Raw genomic sequence first — 24,468 nt, forward strand, 5'->3', positions numbered from 1 at the left:
CTTAAGGCTAATGGTGCCAAATTTATTTAGTGTTCAAAAGAACAGGGATTTTAAAATTGCTAAATGCCACTTTCCTTTAATCAAGCATTTTTAGTTGTGTTTACATTTATTTAATCACAGAATCATGGACTCTGAAAAGAAAGGTGTAAATGGGGGGGGACTTCCTGGTTGGAGGGGAATGCAATCTTTTAACATAGCAGCTTGACACTTGAGTTGTGTCTGTCAGTATCAGAGAAGCTATGATGGAGCTGCCTGATTTTACTCAGTCTTTCCTGGCACAAATTTATAAGACTACCAATGAAACCTGTCTATGCCTACCTTCCTTTGGCTCAATAGTCTTGTTTTATCATAGTACAGATCATTAAATGAGCATATCTGACATACAGTTTAATATATTTTGTAAAATTTGCTGTGTGTATGTGGGTAAAAGTATAACTATAATAGAAGGAGAGGGACAAGGAACAGAGGTGGCTGGCAGATTGGAATGAGTGATGTGGCACATGTGCAGTGTGTGTGCGTGTTCATGTGTTTGCATGCATGTGTGCATGTGTGTATCTCTATGTGTGCACATATATGTGCACATGGATGTGTCTATATGTGTGTATCTGCATGTGCGTCTTAACAAGCATATGGAGGCCAGAGGTTAATATGAGGTGTCCTCCTTCAGTTGCTTTCCACCTTTATTTTCTGAGACAGTCCCCCACGAGCCAGGAAGATCATAGATTTGGTGACACTGCCTAGCCACTAAGCTTCAGGGATGTGTCTGCTCTACCCACAGCCACACTTAGCACTGATTCTATAGATATGCTACTGTGACCACCAAGCTTATGTTTTCATGCTTATGAGGCAGCCATTTTACCAAATGGACCATCTACCCAGCGCCAACTAACTGATCTTAAACACTACTTGAAGAAGATTAAAATTTCCCATATTAAATAACATGAATGATAATAGATGCTGCTGCTTCTGTATGTCTAAGTTCTAATACTGCAATTAATTCAGAGTTTATAAGAAACTTCTTCCTACCTGTAACTGAAGCATATATATGCTAGAATTGCTAGGATGTTGGAATTGATTCTTTTAGGCCTCAAGTTAATATTAAAAGCCTTTCTACTCCTGTGGTATAAAACATATATTTATCAAGCACTTACTGAGGTTAGGAACTAAGAAAATCCTGGAGTGGTATCCTGGATAAGAAAACAGGCTGAGCAACCACGTGGAGCAAGCCAGTGACTAGCACCCTGCCATGGCCTATGCACCAGATCCTGCCTCCAGGTTTCTGCCCTCTTTGAGTTCTTGTCCAGACTTCATTCAGTGATGGATTACAATGTGGAAGTTTAACCAAATGAGCCTTTCCCCCCCCAAAAAAAAAAACAAAAACAAAAACAAACAAATGTGTACCTAACTTTTTTACATAGGTCAAGCATAAAGGAAAAACAAATAAGAACAGTGAACTTCTATGTTGTATTTACATGGGTCATCTGATCCTGATGGAGACTTGGTACTATCTGTATCCTTCCACCTTTGCAACAACAGGAAGCTTGATCTGGGCTCCAGAAATATCCCCAACAAAGGCACTCAAGTGAGAAATTGACACATTTGAGGAACTGAGAGATAGAAAAGGATAAGAAACTTCAAAATACTGCTGAGACAGGGAGACCAGAGCCTGGTGAACTACAAAAGAGAATTTGAGGATTTTTTTTCTGAAAATCATGTATAGCCATAGAATTAGACATAAATAGGGATTAAGTTCTCTGCCTTATGGAGATTTTTGTCTGCCATTGTGTAATGAATAGGGTGTGGTGAGCACCATTTAAGTCAGGAAGACCAGTGCCAAGAGAGAGACTGAACAGGCGAGGCAGAGGGCCTACACTAACTGGCCAGCATGGATGGGTATGCTCAGAGGATATGCAATACCAGGAGCTCACACTTAGGCTTCAGGAGATTGGAGAATAACGTTGACTTCAGCTTTACTGACTATAGTTCCTAGATGAGGTTAGAAGAGGAAATAAAGATTGGATGTTTGATTGGCTTTTCATGTTTTGTTTTTTTACTTCTTGCTTTGGGAGGGGGAAGTAGGAAAGACCATGCAGTTAGGTATATAGGGAAGTGGGGAGAATCTGGGTAGAACTGAGGGAAAGGAAAGAATATAATCAAAATATACTATAGAAGAATATTTAGCAAGCATGTGGAATTAATAAAAAGAAAACACCATGAAAAGCTGTGTGCTTTAAAAAATGCAACAGGTGGATAATGATAGAATAATTACAAACTAATATTGAGGAATATAGCAAAGAGAAATAACTAACTATTAAAAAGACCAATAAATGAAATTTGCTGAACCTGATCAAAATATACATTTATTACAGATAGATTCAAATGAGCTGAAGAGACACTACAGAAGTTCTACAAAATTTCAGGTAGGTGACTCACAAATAGGGCCAGAACCACTTAAGCAGAACTACTTTCACTTTAAGTCTCATTTCTACAACTATGTCACCTTCATTTGTAACAAACTTCACACAGATCTGATTTTGTTTTATTAAACAGCAGTAAGTACTCCTAAAATTTGATCCCCCATATTTCATACTACATGCATTCCCTTGTATCTGAATAGGGACTTAAATATGTAAAAGCCAAAGTAAATAGGTGCCCATATTTAACTTCCAAGTTAAATTGCAGTTGGGGAAAGTGGGGTGTACATTTTATAGTCTACAGAATTCTAGTTTTCAGTTCATGTGGTGTGGTGCTGTAAATTCTGCAAAATTATTTCTATTCCTACTCGTTCTTCATATGAGCAGAATAAACAAACTGAAAAAGCAGTTATCTAGATGATACAGCATCTCCTTCTCTCAGATAAAAAGATGACCTTATGTCTTACAGTTATTTCTTAACTTGTCTTCTAATTGAAAAGCAGGCAGACATGTGGCTATCAAAGGTTACCTACGCCATTTCATGACTCCAGCCTCCCCAACAAGGACAGTAATTTAGTTCTTCAAAGTCTATTAGCAAATATACAAGGGTACTAGTTTGTAGTCTATGCCAGTACATTTCATTTTCATCTTCATGTATCTGAGCTATCCTTAGACATCACCTTTGCTCAGGTTTTTCTTGTTTCATATAGTTCAGCAATGACATAGATGCTATGTCATAGTGCTGCCAGTGCAATCACTTAATGTTGTTAAACTAGTTCTCTCTCTCTCTCTCTCTCTCTCTCTCTCTCTCTCTCTCTCTCTCTCTCTTCTCTCTGGTCACACACATACAAAAACACACACAAGCTCTGAAAATATTTTTTAAAAACAAAGTAGAGGCCGGGCAGTGGTGGCGCACGCCTTTAATCCCAGCACTTGGGAGGCAGAGACAGGATCTCTGTGAGTTCAAGACCAGCCTGGTCTACAAGAGCTAGTTCCAGGACAGCCTCCAAAGCCACAGGGAAACCCCCCCAAAAAAATAGATAAAATTTTGTTGATTACTAAGGAATGCCATATGATCACCAACATATAAGAAGGCCTGAATAATGTAAATGCGTGAAAAGTTTTAAAAAGAATATCTTAGAAAAAAAGAATATTTTAGCTATTATATCACAGTGCTTTCCAATACTTTCTCTCATTTGAGTTGCTAATTTATTGTAAACAGAGATGATTTCTGTCTTTTAGCCTTTGTAGACTCTGATGAAAACTTTCATGCCAGGTAGTTGGTAGCAAAACAACTCAAAGAAGACAGTGGAAGAAATCACCTAGGAACCTAGATGAACCAGAATGACATCATCAACTCTGAGCCGAAGAGAAATGGATAGATCATAAAGCAGTATCATTGCAATGAATTTACAAGAGTTTCAAACAAAATCAAAACTAGATTTGAACCAGAACCTCATGTTTCAAAGACAATGAAAATGTGTTCTAACATTAGCATCTATGTCATTGCTGAACTATATGAAACAAGAAAAACCTGAGCAGAGGCGATGTCTAAGGATAGCTCAGATACATGAAGATGAAAATGAAATGTACTGGCATAGACTACAAACTAGTACCCTTGTTCTCGTGATATTAATATCTTTAACTGGCATTGTGTATATTTAACTGAAAGCAATTTTGGATTAAATAGTAAATAATTCATATGAATTGACAACTTTTGCATACTATTGTCATTTAAATGTGAAATGTCTCCGGGAAACTCACACTTGGTTCCTAGATGGTGGCACAGTTTGGGAAGGTTGTAGAGCCTTTAGAAGGTGAAGCCTTGCTAGAGTAATTAGCACACTGGAGGCCATTTTAAGGTTAGAGTTTTCCGGGCCTCTACTTCCTGCTCACTCTCTTGCTTCCTGAGTTAGGATGCAATGTGTCCAGTCCACCATCCATTCTCCTCCTGCCCACATGCCTTCCCTGCCTAGGCCATGTCGTCTTCAATGTGATGAACTGTAACCCTCTAAATCCGTAAGCTAAAATGAATTCCTTCATCCTTGAGTTGCTTTGCAGGATATTTTATCACAGAAACAGAAAAGTAGCTTGCATATATATTGGCCTGCATGATTACAAATCTAACCACAGGGAAGTATGCAATCTATATAATTGTGAATACGTTCTTTCAACAGATGGATGTCATATCCCTAATGCCATTTGAAATTCTCTATATCTTCTTTGGATTTAATCCAATCTTTAGAACAAATCGGATACTAAAGGTAAAGAAACTATATTTAGCTGCCTCCTCCTTCTCCTAATGGAAATCTTGAATGAAGCAAGATTAGATATGCTGAAATTAACAATACTCTTAATTTTTTATGAATGGCCTTCTATTTCTCAGTCTTCATCAATATTACAAATTCTTTAAATAAATAGTAGAAAAATGTCAATGGAAATCACTCCTAATTGCTTCTAATCTCTCTTACAACAGGTATTCTTTTCTTTAACATCCCAGCCACAGTTTCTCCTCCCTCCTTTCCTCCTAGTCACCTTCCCCTATTCGCCATCTATTTCCAAGCCCCAATCCACTCCTCTATTTCTTTACAACAGGCAATTTTTCTCCATTTTTTTAATTTGAATTAGAAACAATATTGTTTTACATGTCAATCCCAGTTCCCTCCCCTCGCCTCCTGCCCTCCACCAACTAAGACCCTACCTATCCCATACCCTTTCTGCTCCCCAGAAAGGATGAGGCCTTCCATAGGGGGTCTTCAGAGTCTGTCATAACCTTTGGGATAGGGCCTAAGCCCATCCCCATGTGTCTAGGCTCAGGGAGTATCCCTCCATGTAGGATGGGCTCCCAAAGTCCACACCTATACTAGAGGTAAGTACTGATCTACTACAAGAGGCCCCATGGATTTCCGAGGTCTCCTCACTGATACCACATTCATGGGTTCTAGATCAGTCCCATGCTGGTTTCCCAGCTATCAGTCTGGGGAACAAGAGCTCCCCTTTGTTTAGGTCAGCTGTTTCCATGGGTTTCACCACCCTACAACGGGCATTTTTTTAAGTGACATTTATGCTCTGTTCTTTTTTTTTTAAGTCAAATGACATCAGTCTAATAGGGAAGGGACAAACATTCCAAGATCTTTAGTAAAACTAAAATTCATTAAACTATGAAGGAGGAAATTAACTGGACATCTCCAGGACTCAGGGAGGCTGAGGCAAGAGAATTGCAAGTTCCCACCCTGCCAGTAGCTACCAGGTAAATTCAATACTAGTGTGTACAACTTAGGGAGACTCTGTGACAAAAGAAAACATGATAAACAAACAAATAAATGGACTTAGTGGTAGAGTGTCTGCCTAGGATGTGCAACACTGTAGATGCAAGTCTCAGTGTTGCAATAGAAAGAGAGGGAAAGGGAGTATACAGAGACAGAGATATATCATTGCTAGTTTGGTTGCTCACTGCAAACTGCCAAACCAAAGTGAGCACACACTACACATAGGACTTTAGATAACACTGAGTTTCAGACATTTACAGGGGTCTTGAGAACTACTCTAATACAAAAGAACAAATGACTTGTGGATAGTTGCAACACAACAGGCAGTTTATAGCCCAAAAGAGGGGTGTTTTTATACTTCTACAGGTGACTAGAAATATAAATTAATATTTTATCATTTTAATTTTTCCATGTATCCTGTTTTATCAGAGAGTTCCTGACTGTTTGGAATACCAAGCTGTAAAATAAAAAGGGAAAAGGGGTCACATCTATGTTTTTATTCAGCCTAAGATTCTATAATTATAGGAACAATGCAAACATAGTTTTGCATCCTTGGCTAAAACTAAATTGCTCATCAAGATGTGGTGACTCCCTATAATCTGAGCCCTTGGGAAGATGAGGATTTCCATGAATTTGAAAACAGTCTGGGCCACATAATAATTTTCAGGCTAGCCTGAGCTACAGCATTAGATTCTGTCTCAAACAAACAAAAAAATCACAAAGCAGTTAAATTTTCTGAGGCTTTGAGATACATCTATATTACAGTTTACCTAGCATTAGAAAAAAAAGTAAAATTTTCTGTGTACTAATATGGAAATAAGTTCAATATAAATTGCTAAGCTAAAGAGCTGCATAGGGAATAGTTTGCAGAACACAACTAATTTATGCAAACAAGAAAGAAAAATGCTAAGTTTTATAAATTTACATAAATTCCTAAATACTACAAATATTTCTCAGAAACTAATTAAAGCAGCTGCCTAGGATGAAAAGGAAAATCAGAATAAATAGAAGCAAGAAAAATAGAATTTTGAAGGGATATATTTAACATTGATTTTGAAATACTTATATGTATCTTCTATTCAAACGTATTCTAAGACATACATGTTTCATAAACTCAACTTTGTTGGGTAACTCAGAGGAAAATCTCTACTTTATATAAATCTTTAAGAATAGCAGTAGTTAAGAGTACTGGCTGTTCTTGCAGAGGATCCAGGTTCAATTCCCTGCACCCATATGCCAGCTAACAATGGTCTGTAACTCCAGTTCCTGGAGAACTGGCTCCCTCTTCTGTCAGCTGTGGGCATTATATGTGGTACAGATATAGATGCAGGGAAAACACCCGTATATACTTGTTTTTAAAAAAACAAAAATAAATAAATCTCATTTTTTAAAAAAATATTGAATACTTGTACCTCATAAGACAACCTCCTTAAATATAACACAAAATATTTTTATTAACTTGATGAGTTATTTTTAATTTCTTACTTTGTTGCATCCTGGGAAAACAAGTTGATTACCTTTCCACCATAACACTATTAACATAACACTGTAATAGTAATATATATTAGTATTACATATATATTATATATATATTGATCCAATGATACAGCAGTCACATGTAAATTGGGGGATATTTTGGAATAAGTATTCTCTGAGGACTTCTGTCTATAAGATCTTCCTCTTCCAAGCACATTCAGCATATCAATGAACACCTTCACACACTCTTTCACGACTACTTTTTATTATGTCTTTTTGTAGGTAAGGAGCCAAGGTATGAAGTAGATTTTACCAGGGTCATGTAATGACAAATACATATCAGCAATAGGGCTGGCATTTATCTCTGGGGTTCCTGGTGAGTCCATGGTTTTATTCCATGCCATGTTTCCTATAGAAATGTAGGAGAGAGGAGAGGGTGGGATAAGAGTATCCAAAGGATGTGAGAGCTGAGACAAAAGTAGAAATAAAAAAGAACATACAGCATTTGTCTTTCTGGGCCTGGGTCACCTCATTTGTTATAATTTTTTTCTAGTTCTATCTATTTACCTGAAAAATGTCATGATTTCATTTTTCCTAACAACTGAGTAAATATCCATTTGTGTTCATGTGCCACACTTAAGAAAGAACCTTAAGGGAAACAGCAACTCTATTTAGAGTAGTTCACATGAAGCCATTGAACCTTTGGATAACAGAACACAAGTCTTTGCTAATGCTTAGTGGATTTCATAATTTGAAAAAAATATATACAATTTGACACCTCTTCCTAGAAATAAAGTTACTGTTAATAACAATGTTTTTTCTTTGATTCGTGTTTATTGTTTGTTTGTTTTTGGTTTTGTTGTTTTTGTTTTTGGTTTGGTTTGGTTTTGTTTTTTTGAGGGAGGGTTTCTCTGTGGCTTTGGAGGCCATCCTGCAACTAGCTCTTGTAGACCAGGCTGGTCTCGAACTCACATAGATCCACCTGCCTCTGCCTCCCAAGTGCTGGGATTAAAGGCGTGAGCCACCACCGCCCAGCTGATTTATGTTTTGGAAGTATGATTTTAATCATTGCAAAATAGAGTTTTATTGTATGCATTAGAAAGAAGCCCATTATTGGTTTTCAACAAGCATCAAAAGACTATAACCCAAGATAGAAATAAAATAAAGCACTGAGTTCTATAGGCTTGGCAAAGTGTTAAAGAGAAAATACCACTAAATATGACATGTTTTTAAAAGACATGCATAAAATGATTTCCAATGAAAAAATATGTTACACATACTTTTACCTAAATAAACATGTAGTTACATTACTTCTGCATTTCTTCTGCTTATTTCTTTTACAGTACACTTCATTCTTTGAGTTTAATAACCGCCTGGAGTCTCTAATGGACAAAGCATATATCTACAGGTGAGTATCATTGTTAAGTATGGAGGAAACAGAAAAAGTGATAGCAGAACATTTTAGACAGCATTGAGGCAAAAATGGCCACACTGCTAAAAAACATGAGACATTTTCTATTTTGCTATATAGAATCGGTGGGCTATTTCAAGTCAGAATAAAGTAAGGAAGCCATAGTAGGAAAGAGTACCTGTTGCATTTCCATTTAAACAGTAAGAGACAAGTTCACTCTTCCCAGTCAGCTCTCCTTCTCTGATGACAATTCATGCCTGGTCTAAATTTCACTCATTTGTCATTCTAAACTTCATGAGCACAGAGACCTTCAGTCACAGTTCATCACAGCATGAAGTCCTGTGAGCCTTTCAGATATCCAGGTAAGTCAGTGTGGCATATTTTATGGGATTCAAAATGAAGAAGTGACCCTAGAGGCATGTCTTTCACAGAGTTGACTCACACCATCTGTGCAAAAAAAAAAAAATGAAGACTTTTTTTACACTCTGTCAAGCCTATTCAAGACTCTGCAGTCAGAGAACATGGGATGTCACCTTTGCTTTCTACTGCACAAATAAGAGTTGACACTTGGCAAATCTAAAGCAAGATGGCTCATTGGAGACGCAAAGCAAACGAAAATGTTGAAATCAGCTGCTTTCCAGAAACAATGTCAACCCATATTTTCCATTTATTCTCTCTGACAGAATCATTCGAACAACTGGCTACTTGCTGTTTCTTCTGCACATTAATGCCTGCATTTATTACTGGGCCTCAGACTATGAAGGAATTGGCACAACTAGATGGGTCTATAATGGTGAAGGAAACAAGTGAGTTCTCATTTTGGAAGAGACTCTTATTTGTTCTTAATTTTCAGTTTGGGTATATGAATTTTCATAAGGCAGAATTTTTCTGAGTTTTTATAAGCATATATTAGATGTACAAAGTAATGCATTTATTTATGGTATCTTTTCATAAGGGTAATAATGTATATTAGCCACATCCCCCTTGGTGCTGTGATTAAAGGTATGTGACACCACACCCACATAGCATAACAATTTTAAGAAAAGATCAGAAAGGCTTGTTGTTTTTTAACCACTAGCCATGCATCTAAATTGCAAATTAAAAATTCCACACTTCTTTATTGATGAGAAATTAAAATATATATCCAGGTGGGGAGAGTGCATAAGGGTATTCAGAGAAACTAGATTCCCAATAATCAGAAGCTTCATAGAACCAAGGAATTTATCCATAGACATATGGATGTTTTTGAAAGTTGCAGTACATACAATAAATACTACTCAGCAATTTTAATAAATAAATCATGTGGGCACAAATAACTCTCAAAACAGTAGAAAATAGCTACACAAGGCACACACACTTTGTGATGCCATTTATATGAATTCCCAGATTAAATAAATGATCCTATTTACAATAACACCAAATGGGATTTTAAAAAATAAAACCAAGAGGTCCAAGGCACATACACTGAAAACTACAGTATGAAATGAAAGCAAGTGAAACAAAAACAAATCAATACAATGACAACTAGGTTCATGGATTGGATGAGTGATTATCCTTCAAATGTGACCTATTGAGGCAACCCCTATCAAAATCCAAGTGGTGTCTTATTTTATACCATTCACGAAAGTCAAGCAACTGGATTGAATACACAAATACGGGACTCCAAACCATAGAAGAAAGCAGAGAAGGATAGCTCCATGATCTTCCTTGAGCAATGACATGTTTAATATGACTCCTCAAACACAAGCAAAGCAAATGTGGACACACAGGTTTTCATCACACCAAAAACAAAATCATTAACAAAATATAAATATAACCTACCAAACTGGAGAAAATATTTACAAACCATATACATGATTTGGGTTAAAATCCCAAATATCAGAAATTCATACAATTTAATAGCAGAAGTCTTCAAAAAACAAACATTTAAATGACATTTCTTGAATCAAGGCACATAGAGAGATGACTGATAAGAACATAAAGGGTGCTCCTATCATTAATCATCAGGAAATATATATCAAAAACAGCTACAATGGCAATAATCAAAAAGGGAAAACAGGTGTTGTGGTAAACAAAGGAAAGGAGGCAGAAAAATGAGAATGTCCATACACTATCAAGGGATTATAAATTAGTATAGAAAACAGAATAAAGACATCTCAAAAATGGGAAAAAATCATTTTAATTATTGACATTCAAATGAGTAAGACGGTGCTCAGTATAAGTTTGATTTGTACTTTCCTGATGATTAATGACACTGAAGGTTTTTTCTTATACATTTGGTTATTTGAACATCTTTCCAGAAATATTTGTTTAGATTTGTCCAATTTTAATCAGATTGCTTCTTTAGTTCCTTATATATTCACAGAAGTATAATTCCTATTTTCATATTTTGTTTAAATTGAATCTTAAGTTCTCTTATTGTTTTAATTTGGATCTGTGTGTTGCCATGTATTAAAAATTTATAGAGTCTGCATATTAAATCTATCAGATGGAATCTCCTTGAAAAGATTTATCTGCCTGGAGTGTAGATATTATAGATGGACACCCTTGACTAATTAAGCTAATCCTAGAAAATCAATATGATGCCATCTAATTAAATTACAAATCTTACCTTTGGTTGGGCATGTCTGGGTGTGCAAAACATGTCTGAGAAAGGAATCCAAAAATAAACCACAAAGCATCAGGGCAGAAAAGTTCCAATTAACGTAGCATACTATTTAATATTTTAAAAGTTCAAAGCTAACCCTTGAGACTTGGAAAATCAATGCCAACATTTCACATTTAACAGTCAATTTTAACATCTATCAATAAGAAGGTAGAAGCAGATAATACTGTGTTTGTTCCTATTAACACTAAAATAATGTATAATAGAACTTACCATATAGTAAAAATATTTATTCCTTTCCCACTCTTGGGAAGTATTAAGTTTAATAAGTTTCCCCAGTTTAAAGAAACCCACAGATTGAGGGCATGTGACCAAAATAGATTAGGTGATAGAACACTTAAAATTGGAACTAGAAAGGTTGAAATACAACCCATAAATTTCCTTTTGTCATCTCTTTGACAACAAGTCCACTGCTAGTGAGTCAAGGCCATCTGGACATTTATTCCATGATATTTTTATTGTCTTGGCACAATGGTTCTAAACTCTCCCAAAAAAAGCTAGTGGGATTTTGTTACTGTTTTCATTGTCTTGGTTATTCCTATATCCACCAGCTTAGAAATATCTCCTATCCCTTCAAATATATTGAATTTGAAAATAATTTACTTATATATTTGAATTATTTGAGTACTAATTTCAACACCAGTTTATTTCATTCTTTATAAAACTACTCTTCTTAGTATTTGAGAATAGTTCCCTTTGTTCAAAGACTAACACAGTCATAAAGTACTAAAGTGCTCCTGCTCTGTGTGACTCACTAGAAGAAGAAATAAAACCCGTTTTTACTTTATTATTGATTTTTCTGGGAAGCATGCATGCACACATATGAAGGTCAAGGCACAATTTTATGGAGTCATTTCTCAGCTTCTGCCTTTACATGAGCTCCAGGGATTAGCCTCAGGACTTTATCCACAGAGCAATCTCTTGAGCCTCCCCCCATTCCTTAATTTAATATTTTAAATCATCTATAAAGTGGCAGTTTTCATTATGGGATGTTTTTCCTTTTTTTATTAGTTAAAATTGGAACAAGCTTGCTTCACACGTCAATTTCTTCTCCCTCCCCTCCCCTTTCCCCCAACTCTCCCTCCCAACTCCCCAACTCCCCACCTGCCCCCCCCCGCCCCATCCTCCCTCCACTCCCCAGGCAGGCTCCCCAAAGTCCACCATATCATCTTGGGACAGGCCTAGGCCCTCCCCCATGTGTCTAGGCTGAGAGAGCACGTGGGATGGGCTCTCAAAGTCCCTTCTTACACCAGGGAAAAATACTGATCCAATACCAGTGGCCCCATAGAGTGCCGAGGCCTCCTCATTGACATCCATGTTCAGGGATATGGATCAGTCCTCTTGCTGGCCTCCCAAATAGCAGTCTGAGGTCGATGTGCTCCCCCTTGTTCAGGCCAACTGTTTCTGTGGGTCTCACCAGTCTGGTACTGACCCCTTTGATCTTCATTCCTCCATTATGGGATTTTTTAGCATACTTCATTTTTGTTGTTTTTTCATCCACTATCCTCTGCTCCACCTCTCTGTCCTCTCTTCCTCACTGTACTCTTTTGTGCCCTATATTCCTCTTCTACTTTAATATCTCATGTGTTCCATTGTCTTCCCCAACCCTCTCCTTAAAGACTCTTTTTCATCTCATGGACCGCTTTCTGCTAGTATTATGGTGTTTATACCAACATTAACTCCATCTCGATGCTTATATTTAATAATTAGAAGCTAGGATCTGAATATGTGAGAAAGAACATACAGTTTATATCTTTCTGAGGTTGAGATACTTCATTTAATTTTTTTTCAGTTCCATTATTTTTTTCTGACAATTTAACTCATTTTTCTTTATAGTCAAAATTTAACTTTATGATATATGTTTTCATTATCCATTCATCTCCTCATAGAAATCCAAGCTTATTCTATTTCCTGTCTGTTTCAAACAGAATTCAGAATCCTTTGGGAATATACCTACCAGTAATACAACTGGGTCATTTAGTATTTCTGTTTTAAAAATAAAAGTTGAACTACGGCAGAATGCTGTAAAAAGTTCTAATCTGCTATGAATACCAGAAAAATAATAATTGGGATCCACTGAGTTGAAGGTCTATTTATAACATATTTTGATTTTCAAGTTTATTTTATTAATTCCTTGAGAATTTTATACAACATATTATGATCTTAATTCATTTGTCACCCCTCTCTCTAACTCCTCATATATTTACTTGATCTCCCTGCCACCACCAACTTAATGTCTTTTATAAAAAATAAAAACATGATCCCCAGTTAGTGTTGCCTGTATATTCCTAGGTTTGGGACTACCATGGTCTACCAAGACGAACATCCTTAAACAAAAGTGAATCTCTTTCCCCAAGAAGCCATCCTCTATCTGAAGCTCCTGAGTCAGGAATGAAGCTCATAAATGCCCTCTTGCTCATTGCTAGAATGTTAACTGGCTTGATCTTGTGCAGATGTCATGAAGACAACCACTTCTGGAAGCTTCTGGGAGCTCAAGAGCTCAGCAGTTCTGTCATGTCCAAAAGACACTGTTTCACTCTGGTCCTCAAACCTCTGGTTCTTACAATCCTTCTGTTCCCCTCTTCCACCTGTAAGAAATCTTTTTAAGGATACAGTAGGAATGCCTGACCCAGGCTATGTTATCAGAGCTAAGTAATTTTATTTGGTGTTCTTCAGTTCTTCAGTTCTAAATAAATAACCTATTCCATCCAAGAGTTGTTTCCTTACTAAGAAAAGATTTCTCATCTCTTCTCACATTTGCGTATTTATTAATATAATAAAAATGTATAAAAAGATAGTGAACAAATTTATCAGTTCTATGTTTATTTGTATGAACAATTAACTCTAAATTATAAAGAGTTATCTCATCAATATAAACCTACTTCATCTACATAATATTTTCCACATGTTGTTATTTGGTAACTGAAATTTCTTTTTTTGTCAGTTGTAAATAATTTTTATTTTATTTTAGAAACAATCTTATTTTACATATCAATACCCCATTCCATCACCCTCCCATCCTCCCATGCTCCCGACCAATCCCCACAACCCACTCCCTAATGATAGTGAGGCACTCCACTGGGGACCATCAAAGTCCATCACATCATTTGGAGGAGGGTTTAGGCCCTCTTCCAAGTATCTTGGCTGCAATAGATCCCTCCATAGGGAATGGACTCCCAAAGTCCATTTGTGCACTAGGGATAAACACAGGCTTCACCTGTTCACAGAGATCCAATAGACTTCCCAAGGCTCCTAGCTGGCACCCACATTCACAGAGCTTGGTTTGGTCCAATGCTGGCTCCCCAGCTTTACAGCTATGGTCTCCATGCTCTCACCAGGTCAGGTTAACTCTTTCTGTGGGTTTCTCCAGCATCATCTTGGCTCCTTTGCTTATCCCTCCTCCCTCTCTGCAACTAGATTCCAGGAATATGGCTTAGTGTTTAGCTGTGAATCTCTGATTCTGTTTAGATCAGCTACTGAATGAAGGCTCTAGGATGGCAACCAAGGTAGTCATCAATCTCATCATAGGGGAAGTGCACCAAAGGCAGCCTCTGCACTACTGCCTAGATTCTTAGTTGGGGTCATTCCTGTGGATGGTGATAGACATGGATCTATCTGCAGTCTTCTACATGCCATCATCCAGTTATGCCAGCACCATTTGTTGAAGATGCTTTCTTTATTCTATTGTATAACTTTAGCTTCTTTGTCAAAAATCAGGTGTTTGTAGATGTGTGGGTTAATATCAGGGTTTTCAATTTGATTCCATTGGTCAACCTGTCTATTTTTTTGCCAATACCAAGCTGTTTTCAGGACTATAGCTCTATAATAGAGCTTGAAGTCAGGGATGGTGATGCCTCTGGAAGTTCCTTTATTGTACAGGGTTGTTTTGGCTATCCTGGGTCATTTGTTTTTCCATAAAAGTTGAGTATTTTTCTTTTGAGATCTGTGAAGAATTATGTTGAGATTTTGATGGGGATTGCATTGAATCTGGAGATTGCTTTTAGCAAAATTGCCATTTTTGATATGTTGATCTTACATATCTGCTATGATAAATCTTTCTGCCAAAAGCCACTGAGCCCCACTGCCACGTGGGTGGTCTCTACCAGCTGCCCGAGTTCAGAGACATAATAGGTACAAAAAATAATACAGAGACATATTAGGTACAAAGCTGCTTGACCAATGACTAGGAATCTCATCTGTTAGCTCAGCCTTAATTACCATAAATCTATATATTTTATAAGACTTATCTTATAGAGGATGCCTTCCACTGGCACCCTCTCTTGCCGGTGGCTCACATGGTGCCGCTGGAGCAGGCGAAGGGGAAATGGGACACTTCCTGTTTCTCCTTGCTTAAATATGAGTCTCCTTGCTATGTCACTTCCTGCCTGGATCACCACTTCTCTACTACATTTCCCAGAATCCTCTTTGACTCCTAGTCCTGCCTAACTTGCTGCCTCATTGGCCAAACAAGTACTTTATTCAATAATCAATAAGATGAACATACAGAGTACATTCCCCATCACCTATCCAAGAGCATGGGAGATCTTCTTTCTTTAAAAACTCAAAGTTCTTGCTATACAGGTCTTTTACTTGTTTGGTTAGCATTACCCCAAGATATTTTATATTGTTTGTGGCAATTGTAAATGGTGATGTTTCTCCAATTTCTTCATTCTCAGCCAATTTAGCATCTGTATATAGTAGGCCTTCTGATTTTGTTTGAGTTAATCTTGTATCCTGCCACTTTGCTGAAGGTGTTTATCAGCTGTAAGAGTTCCCTGGTAGAGTTTATTACATTTATTTGTTTTAGTGGGAAAGGAGATACCATAATGTGCATCTGGAATTCTCCTTCTCCTATGTTGTTTCAAAGTAATTGAACTCAGGTTGTCAGACTTGTTGGCAATTACCTTTACCTGTGGAGCCAGCTCATCAGTCCTGGTTTGGCAATTTAAAGATTGCCTCAAATTATTTGCCATCCCTCCCAATGAAGAATGGAGTCCCATATATCTTCCAAAAATTCAAACTATGAATTTGCTTGACAAATATAATAGGGCAAGAAAATAAGATGTTTTGAGATTTCTAGATTAAAAGTTCCTTTTTATCTTATTCTTGAGCAATGATTACTATAGGGGAAGCAGCTGCCAATAAGAAGTCTATGAAATTATCAATTATGGTTTCTTATTTTTATGTCCCTGTGGACTTAGTGTGTGTGTGTGTGTGTGTGTGTGTGTGTACATTTGTATTGTGTTTTTTTTTCTTGTTTTGTCTGTTTTCTTTATTTTATTATGATTTGTTTGTTTGTTTGTTTGTTTGTTAGACTGTTAGTTTTCCAAAAAGGGAGTGAAAATGTATGGAGTTGAATGGGTAGGGATGTAGGCATGATCTCTGAGGATATGAGGGGAAAATATTCTCAATTAAGAAAAAGAGGTCTGTGTACCTTGAGACAGGCAAAAAATGAGGAAGCTCAATCTAGTCATATGAGGAAGGTAAGTAGAAAGTCATCCTGCCATCCCCAACCAGACCAGTACAAGCTTAGACATATAAAATAAGAAGCTTCCTTGAGCATTCCAAGAATAGATCAAATGGAGAAGAACATAGAAACCCAGACAACAGTAAGATTCAAAGGACAAGGCAGCTGACCTCAAATGCATGTTGCCAGATGTCTCCAAGCCTCCCAATCACTCCATCCGAAAGCCCATTCATTGTGGAACATAGTCAGCACATCTGTCCTAACTCTTGTACAAATCTCTCACACAAAATATAGAAGGCTGATAAAGTAGACCACTAAATTTGGAAACAGTAAATATCCTCCTTAGTTTTAAAAGTTTCGTCATGTCCTAGTGTTTATTAAGAAGTCTTTGCAAGTTCCTGCATACATAAACTTTGTGTGTGAGCAAAATGGTATTACAATGATATGTAAAGGAAAACCTATGCATCATTTTTACAGGTATCTGAGATGTTATTATTGGGCAGTTCGAACATTAATTAATATCGGAGGCCTTCCAGAGCCACAGACTTCATTTGAAATTCTTTTTCAACTCTTGAATTTTTTTTCTGGAGTTTTTGTGTTCTCCAGCTTAATTGGTCAGGTAAGCACACAGTGAATCCCTAGTACAAAATACGTTCATTTTAAAAAGGCTAATAAATATTTATAACTTTTATGGAGGAAATATTGAAATCTATGGTTCTTTTTCCCATTCTTCCCCCTCCTTCTTTTATTACCTTTCACAGATTTAGTGGTGTGGGATAGAATGCACTTAGTCCAACATTACAACATTGACCTTTTTTTTTTTTTTGAGACACTCTTGATATGTAGTCTAGGCTATACTCAAACTCATGGTCCTCTTTCCTCTCATTGAAGAGTGAATTCACATTGTAAGCTAGAATTACATATCTATGCCACCATACTCAGATGTTTTTCCTTTTTAGCCATTAAATCTTCCAGAAGACCTGCTGGCCAAGTTTGTTATGATATAAACCCTTTGAATTTGCAGTAAAAACATTATAATTCATAATATGTAACAGAGTCTAGAATCTGAGCCAGGTGTTTCATGGAGCATATACTGTTGCATAGCGTTGTGGCAAAGCACACAATGCAAAGTGGGCTGTGATGTGTGAGAAATAAGGCTGCAGTGAAGTTATGCAGTACAGCATGGGCAAGTCCTACCAGAGACACCTCAGTCTCATTACATATTTCATTTGAATTAATTTTTGGTCATTATGCATTCATAGACCTTTATTGTTTCTATTTTGCAGCCCCCACATTCAGTTATGCAACTCCATATAATGCATGATTTAAGACACTGAGTACATCACAAAATCAATAAACCCACTAGAAAAACTATTGATTCTTAACATGCTCACAGTTGTATGGATAAAATTAATTCTATAACAATAAGAACTACTAACCATGATATCTGATATTGTTCAAAAATTGTCAGAACTCAAATAATGCATCTATTAATGTTAAGTGTCTGCTAAACATGACAGATGGCAGAGAACTTTGGAAGCCCTCTACTTTTCAGAAAAGAGAAGCCTCTTAGGTTACATGGAGCAGATGCAGGTGAGGCATTTTCAAGAGCTAAGTAGTATTCAGTTATCATCAATAGGCAGTTCAGTTCATCAGAATTAGTTATGAAAATATGTCAGTGGTAAAACATGGAATGTGTTTGAGATCCAGAAGGCAATGATGGGACAGACAACCTTTGGAAGTAAGAAACAAGTGCAAGAATAAAATATTTTAAGGATTTTAAATGCTAAATTTGAGTTGTACCTTGACAGCAATGGGAAGCAGTCTAGGGAGGGTATTGAACATGGAGATTCAAGGTTAATTATAATATGAACCGAAAGGGCCAGTGTTTTTAAATATGCGTTTTATTATTTCTTAGGTCTGGTAAGTCTAACAGATCAAGGACAATTGTTACTGAAAGGATTAATTTGCTATGCTCATAGGTCTTACTTAAAAGGACGGCGCATACTACACCATGAAAATGAGGATGTTGAACAAAATAAGTAATTACTGGATGTGGGTTGCATCTGATTAAACATTGGGGTTATTTAATTTGAATAACTTCATCAGGCTTTGAGATATCAGTCTATTGGTCTGGTACCTACAACTGTTAAGCATAACAGGTCGTGTCTTAAATGTGGGAGACTATGTGAGGGCTATATAAAGAAAAGGAATTATGGATTAGTTCATTTGAATTATAAAAAGCACTCTAAGAAGAATCGGGTCACTATCTCTCAGAAATTGGCTGTAGCCATGAAAAGCAATCAAAGCTGTAGGTCAGTAAGCCTTCAAATTCAAACGCATAAAAATACAAAAAAAGAAAAAAATTAGATAGGCAGTTAATGTCAAGGCACAGGGGCATGTCAACTACAGCTTAGACATGCTAATGGACTATATAGGGAAGACAGAACAACAACTTCATTTACAAAATATTTAGGTACTGGAAAATATTGGAATATTTGGAATATTGAAGTTTTGGAACATCAAGAAGTTAATGGTTATAAGAGTAAACTATCATAGCAATGGATGGGAATGATTATTAATGGTTGAAATACAAAGCTAGCTGGAGCAATTTTCAATTCCAATTAAATGAAATGAAACAGCAAAAACTACATTATGTCACAATATATCATAAAATCAGTGTGGGGTGCAGTCATTGTTTTCTCATTTTTATGGTGAGGAGACTTTAAAGAGATTAAGAGGTTGAGCAGCTTGTAATGTCAAACTCCTTTAATCCCAGCACATGAGAGGCTGAGTCAGGAAGATGTCTTTGAGCTCAAGGCTAGCCTGATCTTCATAGTGAGTTCCAGGGCAGGCAGAGCTACATAGTGAGGCCCTGTCTCAAAAAGCAGAAAGAGATTAAGAGGCATTGCAATTCATACTGTCTTAAAATAGAGCAATGTGTGAAAAATGGATGGTCAAAGTAAAATCTAACACACGTTGAGCCCTTGGTGTGTGCAAAGCAATTTTCAAAAGACTAGAAAATGATGTATCTGTCCTATAATGTCAGCGCTTGGGAAGCAGAAGCAAGAGGAGGGAAAAGTTCAAAGCCACCCAGTCTACATAGCAAATTCCAGCCAGCCAGGACTGCGTTATAGAATCTGTCTCAAACATCAATAAAGAGTGAAAAGGGGAAATGATATCTGTCCAGAAGAGTGAGAGTCCTTCACCAATGGATGCTTCCCTTGGACAGCCACAGCTGCACCACTTGAGAAAGTCTGGACTCATACCCTACTTAAGACCAAGTGAACCACAACATGCATCTCAATAGCTCTTGTGGTGATTCTTATGGTGATAATAATCTGAGAAATGTAGCACACCTGCCTTTCAATAGGATTTGAAGATCTAATCTGCACAAGAAACACTGGAAACTGTGGTGCTCAAATACACAAGAGAGTAAAGCTGGAGATGAAGACTTGTACCTTAAGCTCTCAGAGGAAACAAAAGATGCTAAGAAGAAAACAGTTAGAAACAAAAGTAAGACAACCTGAAACAAAATCTCCATGTATTAAAAACCCACACATATGATCATACCAGTGACCGTGCCTCAAAATTAACTATCATTCTTCACTCCTGAATTCTACTCTCTAGTAAAACTTACAAATCCTGGCATTGTCTAACTCTCCAAACATGATATGCTTCTATAGACTGGAGCTCATTTTGGAATACATATTGTCTTCATTTCCTACATCAGTGAAACCCAACTGCTGAAGGGCAGTACATAAATGTTCAGATGAATATACTACAAATCCTCAGGCCCTCGATACCATTTAAAACCACCTAACTGTGTCCTTGATTCGAGAAAACACCCTGGTTACATCTCTCAACCCAACCTCTAATAAATATATCATGTCTGACAGAATTGGACAACCAGCTAATGTGGCTGGTGGCACAGGAACAAGGAAAGAGAAGATCAAGGAACTGAGGCTGTGGAATAGTTGGAGAGCCATTGAAGAATAATGGATATACAAGGACTGTCTGTATAGCTCTTAGCAAATACTTTTGTGAAGTAGATTCCATCACTTCTAAAACTGTAAGCTGAGGAAGCATCACAATGAAAGGTATTTGAGCTATACTTAAAAAAATACAGAAAACCCAGTAGGGTTTTTTTTTTTTCCATAAGCAGAAAAGACTCCACAGCTACTAAAATGAATGAGCAAAGTATTAGTGTGAAAGTGAGGTCTGGCTTTTCTCCCATAATAAACCCACAGTCAAAGCAAATTTATAACCACTTGCTTCTCTCTATGTGAGAGGAAGAGCCGAGCAATATATCTTTTTTGTGCTGAGACCTTAAAGATCAGCTTTTAACCTAGAGTGGGTTTTTATGGCTGAGTTATAAACATTCAAGAACTAAACCTGACAGTTCCTTAAGGATTGTCACAGTGCAGACAACGCTTCAGTAATTTCAGCACATTTCAACTTCTGCTGAATACTGTGCCTTGAGCATGATAAGATTTGATTTTATCTGTCTAAACAACACAAAAGGAAGAACAGAGGCTGAAATTGCATGATGAGTTGAGCCTATAGAGCCAGCCATCCTGGCTGATCTCTGAAGAGTACTTTCGTAGAGAGACTCATCAAAATCGACTAACCATTCTGTGGGATAATTGCTCAACTCTCATTACACTTCCCTTGCATCTGTGCAGGGATTATAGTGGCTTTAAAATGTCAACTATCATTTTCATGGTAACATATAACTATGTGAAGATTATGTGCATTCATTCACCTGCATTATGAGACCAAAGTCTCACAAAAATCTCACACGATTGGTATAATGGGCCTTATTATTGTTAGTGAGATAATCTGATTTCCAGCATTTTATTAGGACCCAATGTCAGCGTGTTAAAGTCAGACAATCAGGGCAATAGGCAGGGATGTTGTGTAAGGATAAGCAATTCAGATGAAATTTGTCTCCGGGGTGTGAATGACTATGTTTATACATTTAGATGCGTGATGTAATTGGAGCAGCAACAGCCAATCAGCACAACTTCCATGTCTGCATGGACCATATCATTGACTACATGAACAAATACTCTATTCCTCAGAGTGTGCAATATCGAGTTCGGACTTGGCTGGAATATACATGGAACTCTCATAGAATACTAGGTGAGCATGGCAAATGATGGCTTACATTACAATAAACCTTATTACACATTAAAAATTATGTGGGTAGAAGAGGAGATCTTTGGATTTGAATAACAGGTTGAAAAAATGATCTCTCAGATACTAATTTAATATGAATGATATTTTTCTTAAATGTAGATCCATATTTCAAGGCAAATCTTGGAAGTGAAAGGTTAAATTTTACTCGGTGCCTGCCAGATGCTAGAAATTACACAGTTTGTCTCACATCACACACACACACACACACACACACACACACACACACACACACACACTGCGGAAATTGGGTGTCATTGACCCCTTTTCAGAGGCAAGGAAACAGCAGAGGCCCAAAGCACAAAATTTGGCCATGGACTCAGAACTGGAACTGAGCCCTGAATCTTTTCTCCAATCTCATGTTCTGTCTGTGACAGCTCCTCTTCCTGAGAGCATGCTGTTCAGGAAAAAGCACACGCTTCCAGGCCATTTTCACTGTACAGCATGGTTTTCAGAGACGATTATTTATCAATGTGGTCTGCTCTGCAACTACAGCACTAGAGATCAAAAAATAACTTTTACTAAAGCATATGAAGCAAGTTATGGGCCAGTTGACAATAAATTAAATTTTTAGTTTCTTTTATAAAAATAAGAATTATTACTGAGATGTCAACAAAAAGCTACTTCCTTTAGTGGAAATATAAGATTCTCAAATCACAATTTTTCCTCAGAGAAGAAAGAGTTAACTGCTTCCGGTCACAGGACTTTCCTCTACCAATTTGTCACTGAGAAGAAACTACAATCTCCCAGAAGGATCAGAGCACTGTGTCTCTTCTCTTTGGTTCCACAGATAATCATGAAAGCAATTCTAGAGGGAAAGAAACTGCAAAGAGTGGCTCCTGATAGCAACTACAGACACTGATTCAACTCTGGCTTAGTGGATAACTAGAGACAAATAACCCTCAGAAATAAGAAGCTGTGCTTTAAAGACTAACTTATTTTATTTATGTGCACTACATGTATGCCTGGTGCCGGCAAAGGCCAGAAAAGGGCTTTAAATCCCACAAAACTGGAGCTACAGATAGTAGTGAGCTACCATATAGATACAGAACTGAAACCAGGTTCTCTGCAAGAACAGCAAGTTCTCTTTACCACTAGACCCTCTCTCTACCCCTAAGCTATATTTTTATATGAAAGATAGCATAGAATCCTTTGGAGACAGAGGTACGTGAATCTCTATGAGTTGAAGGCTAGCTGCTCCATAATGGAAGTTCCAGGCCAGTCAAGACTATATAGAGAGACTATCTAAAAGAAAGCAAATAACTTTTTTAAAAAAACAGAAAACATCCAAGATAATGCATCCTCATGAACCCTGAGCATACTTGATATTAGGAATGGGCAATTTTTTAATTAATCTCCTGTCAGTCTGCAGGTCTGTCATTTAATCACATATAGGAAAAAATGCATAATGTATTCAGATTCATTATTGGGTTAATAAGCAACTAAACAACAATAATTTAAATTTACTCACTTAGTACATGTCTTCATTAGATTATATTCCCAGCTGACATTCCTACTAATTTGCTCAATCCAGCAAGTCATTTACAGTCTCTCTGAGTTTAAATTATTTTTTTCTATCTGCAAAGTAGAAATGAACATCTGGCCATAGGACAAGAGAGACCTCCATATGCCTTCAAACACCACCTACACTCATTGCCATTTGTCATCCTTAGGCTGATGGGGTTGGCAGAAACAAGAACTAGACCCTTTCCCCACCTCAGCCTGTTCACTAAACTTTGTCCCATGGTCATTAAATGCAATACCTTGAAGTCTCAAAAATAATGTTCTGGAATATTCAGTATGCCATTTGTAGTTAAAATGCTCTCCTGTCAGGCTGGAGAGATGGCCCAATGATTAAGAGCACTAGCTGCTTTTCCAGAGGTCCTGAGTTCAATTCCCAACAACCATGTGGTAGCTTACAACTATCTATAGTGGGATCTGATTCCCTTTTCCGGCATAAAGTTGTACATGCAGATAGAGCATTCATATACATAAAAAAAAACAAATCTTTATACTTCATTGCTCTCATGAGCAAAATGGCATGGTTGTGACATATGAAGGACTGGGTATGGTGGAATTGCCTATAATTCCAGAACTTGGGAGGACCCAGCAGAAAGTTTTCTGTGAGATCAAGGCCAACCTGGGCTGCACTTCAAGACCTTGTCTCTCAAAAGAAGAAAAGCTCCAATGCAATGGATATAAAAGAGGAGGACCACTAGAGCCCATTGGCCAACTAATCTAGACAGTAAGTGCCAAGGTCAATGAGAGCACCTATCTCAAAAATCAGAGTAAGGAGCAATCAAAGACACCAATGTCCACCTCTAGCCTCTACACAAGCACATATGGAACATACACACACATTAATCAAACACACAGTTGTGCAGGAATGGAGAGATGGATCAGAGGTTAAGAGCTTTGGCTTTTATTCCAGAAGACCTGAGTTCAATTCCCAGCAACCACATAGTGGCTCACAACCATCTGTAATGAGATCTGGCACCCTCTTCTACCCTGTGGGCATACAGACAAATGCTGTATGCATAATAAATAAATAAATCCAAAAATATTTT

General features: G+C 37.2%; 1 protein-coding gene across 1 annotated transcript in view; it reads left to right on the plus strand.

Moving 5' to 3' along the window:
- Nucleotides 1-24,468, plus strand: part of Cngb3 (cyclic nucleotide gated channel subunit beta 3) — a 172,184-nt gene that overhangs the window by 97,789 nt on the left and 49,927 nt on the right. Inside the window, exons 7-12 of the mRNA XM_027402972.1 lie at nucleotides 2,370-2,420; nucleotides 4,592-4,678; nucleotides 8,503-8,567; nucleotides 9,254-9,376; nucleotides 17,180-17,321; nucleotides 21,688-21,847. Coding sequence (XP_027258773.1) covers nucleotides 2,370-2,420; nucleotides 4,592-4,678; nucleotides 8,503-8,567; nucleotides 9,254-9,376; nucleotides 17,180-17,321; nucleotides 21,688-21,847 — 628 coding nt within the window. The remainder of the gene's footprint in view (nucleotides 1-2,369; nucleotides 2,421-4,591; nucleotides 4,679-8,502; nucleotides 8,568-9,253; nucleotides 9,377-17,179; nucleotides 17,322-21,687; nucleotides 21,848-24,468) is intronic.

The sequence above is a fragment of the Cricetulus griseus genome, chromosome 2, assembly GCF_003668045.3.
Source record: "Cricetulus griseus strain 17A/GY chromosome 2, alternate assembly CriGri-PICRH-1.0, whole genome shotgun sequence".
NCBI classification, from domain to species: domain Eukaryota; kingdom Metazoa; phylum Chordata; class Mammalia; order Rodentia; family Cricetidae; genus Cricetulus; species Cricetulus griseus.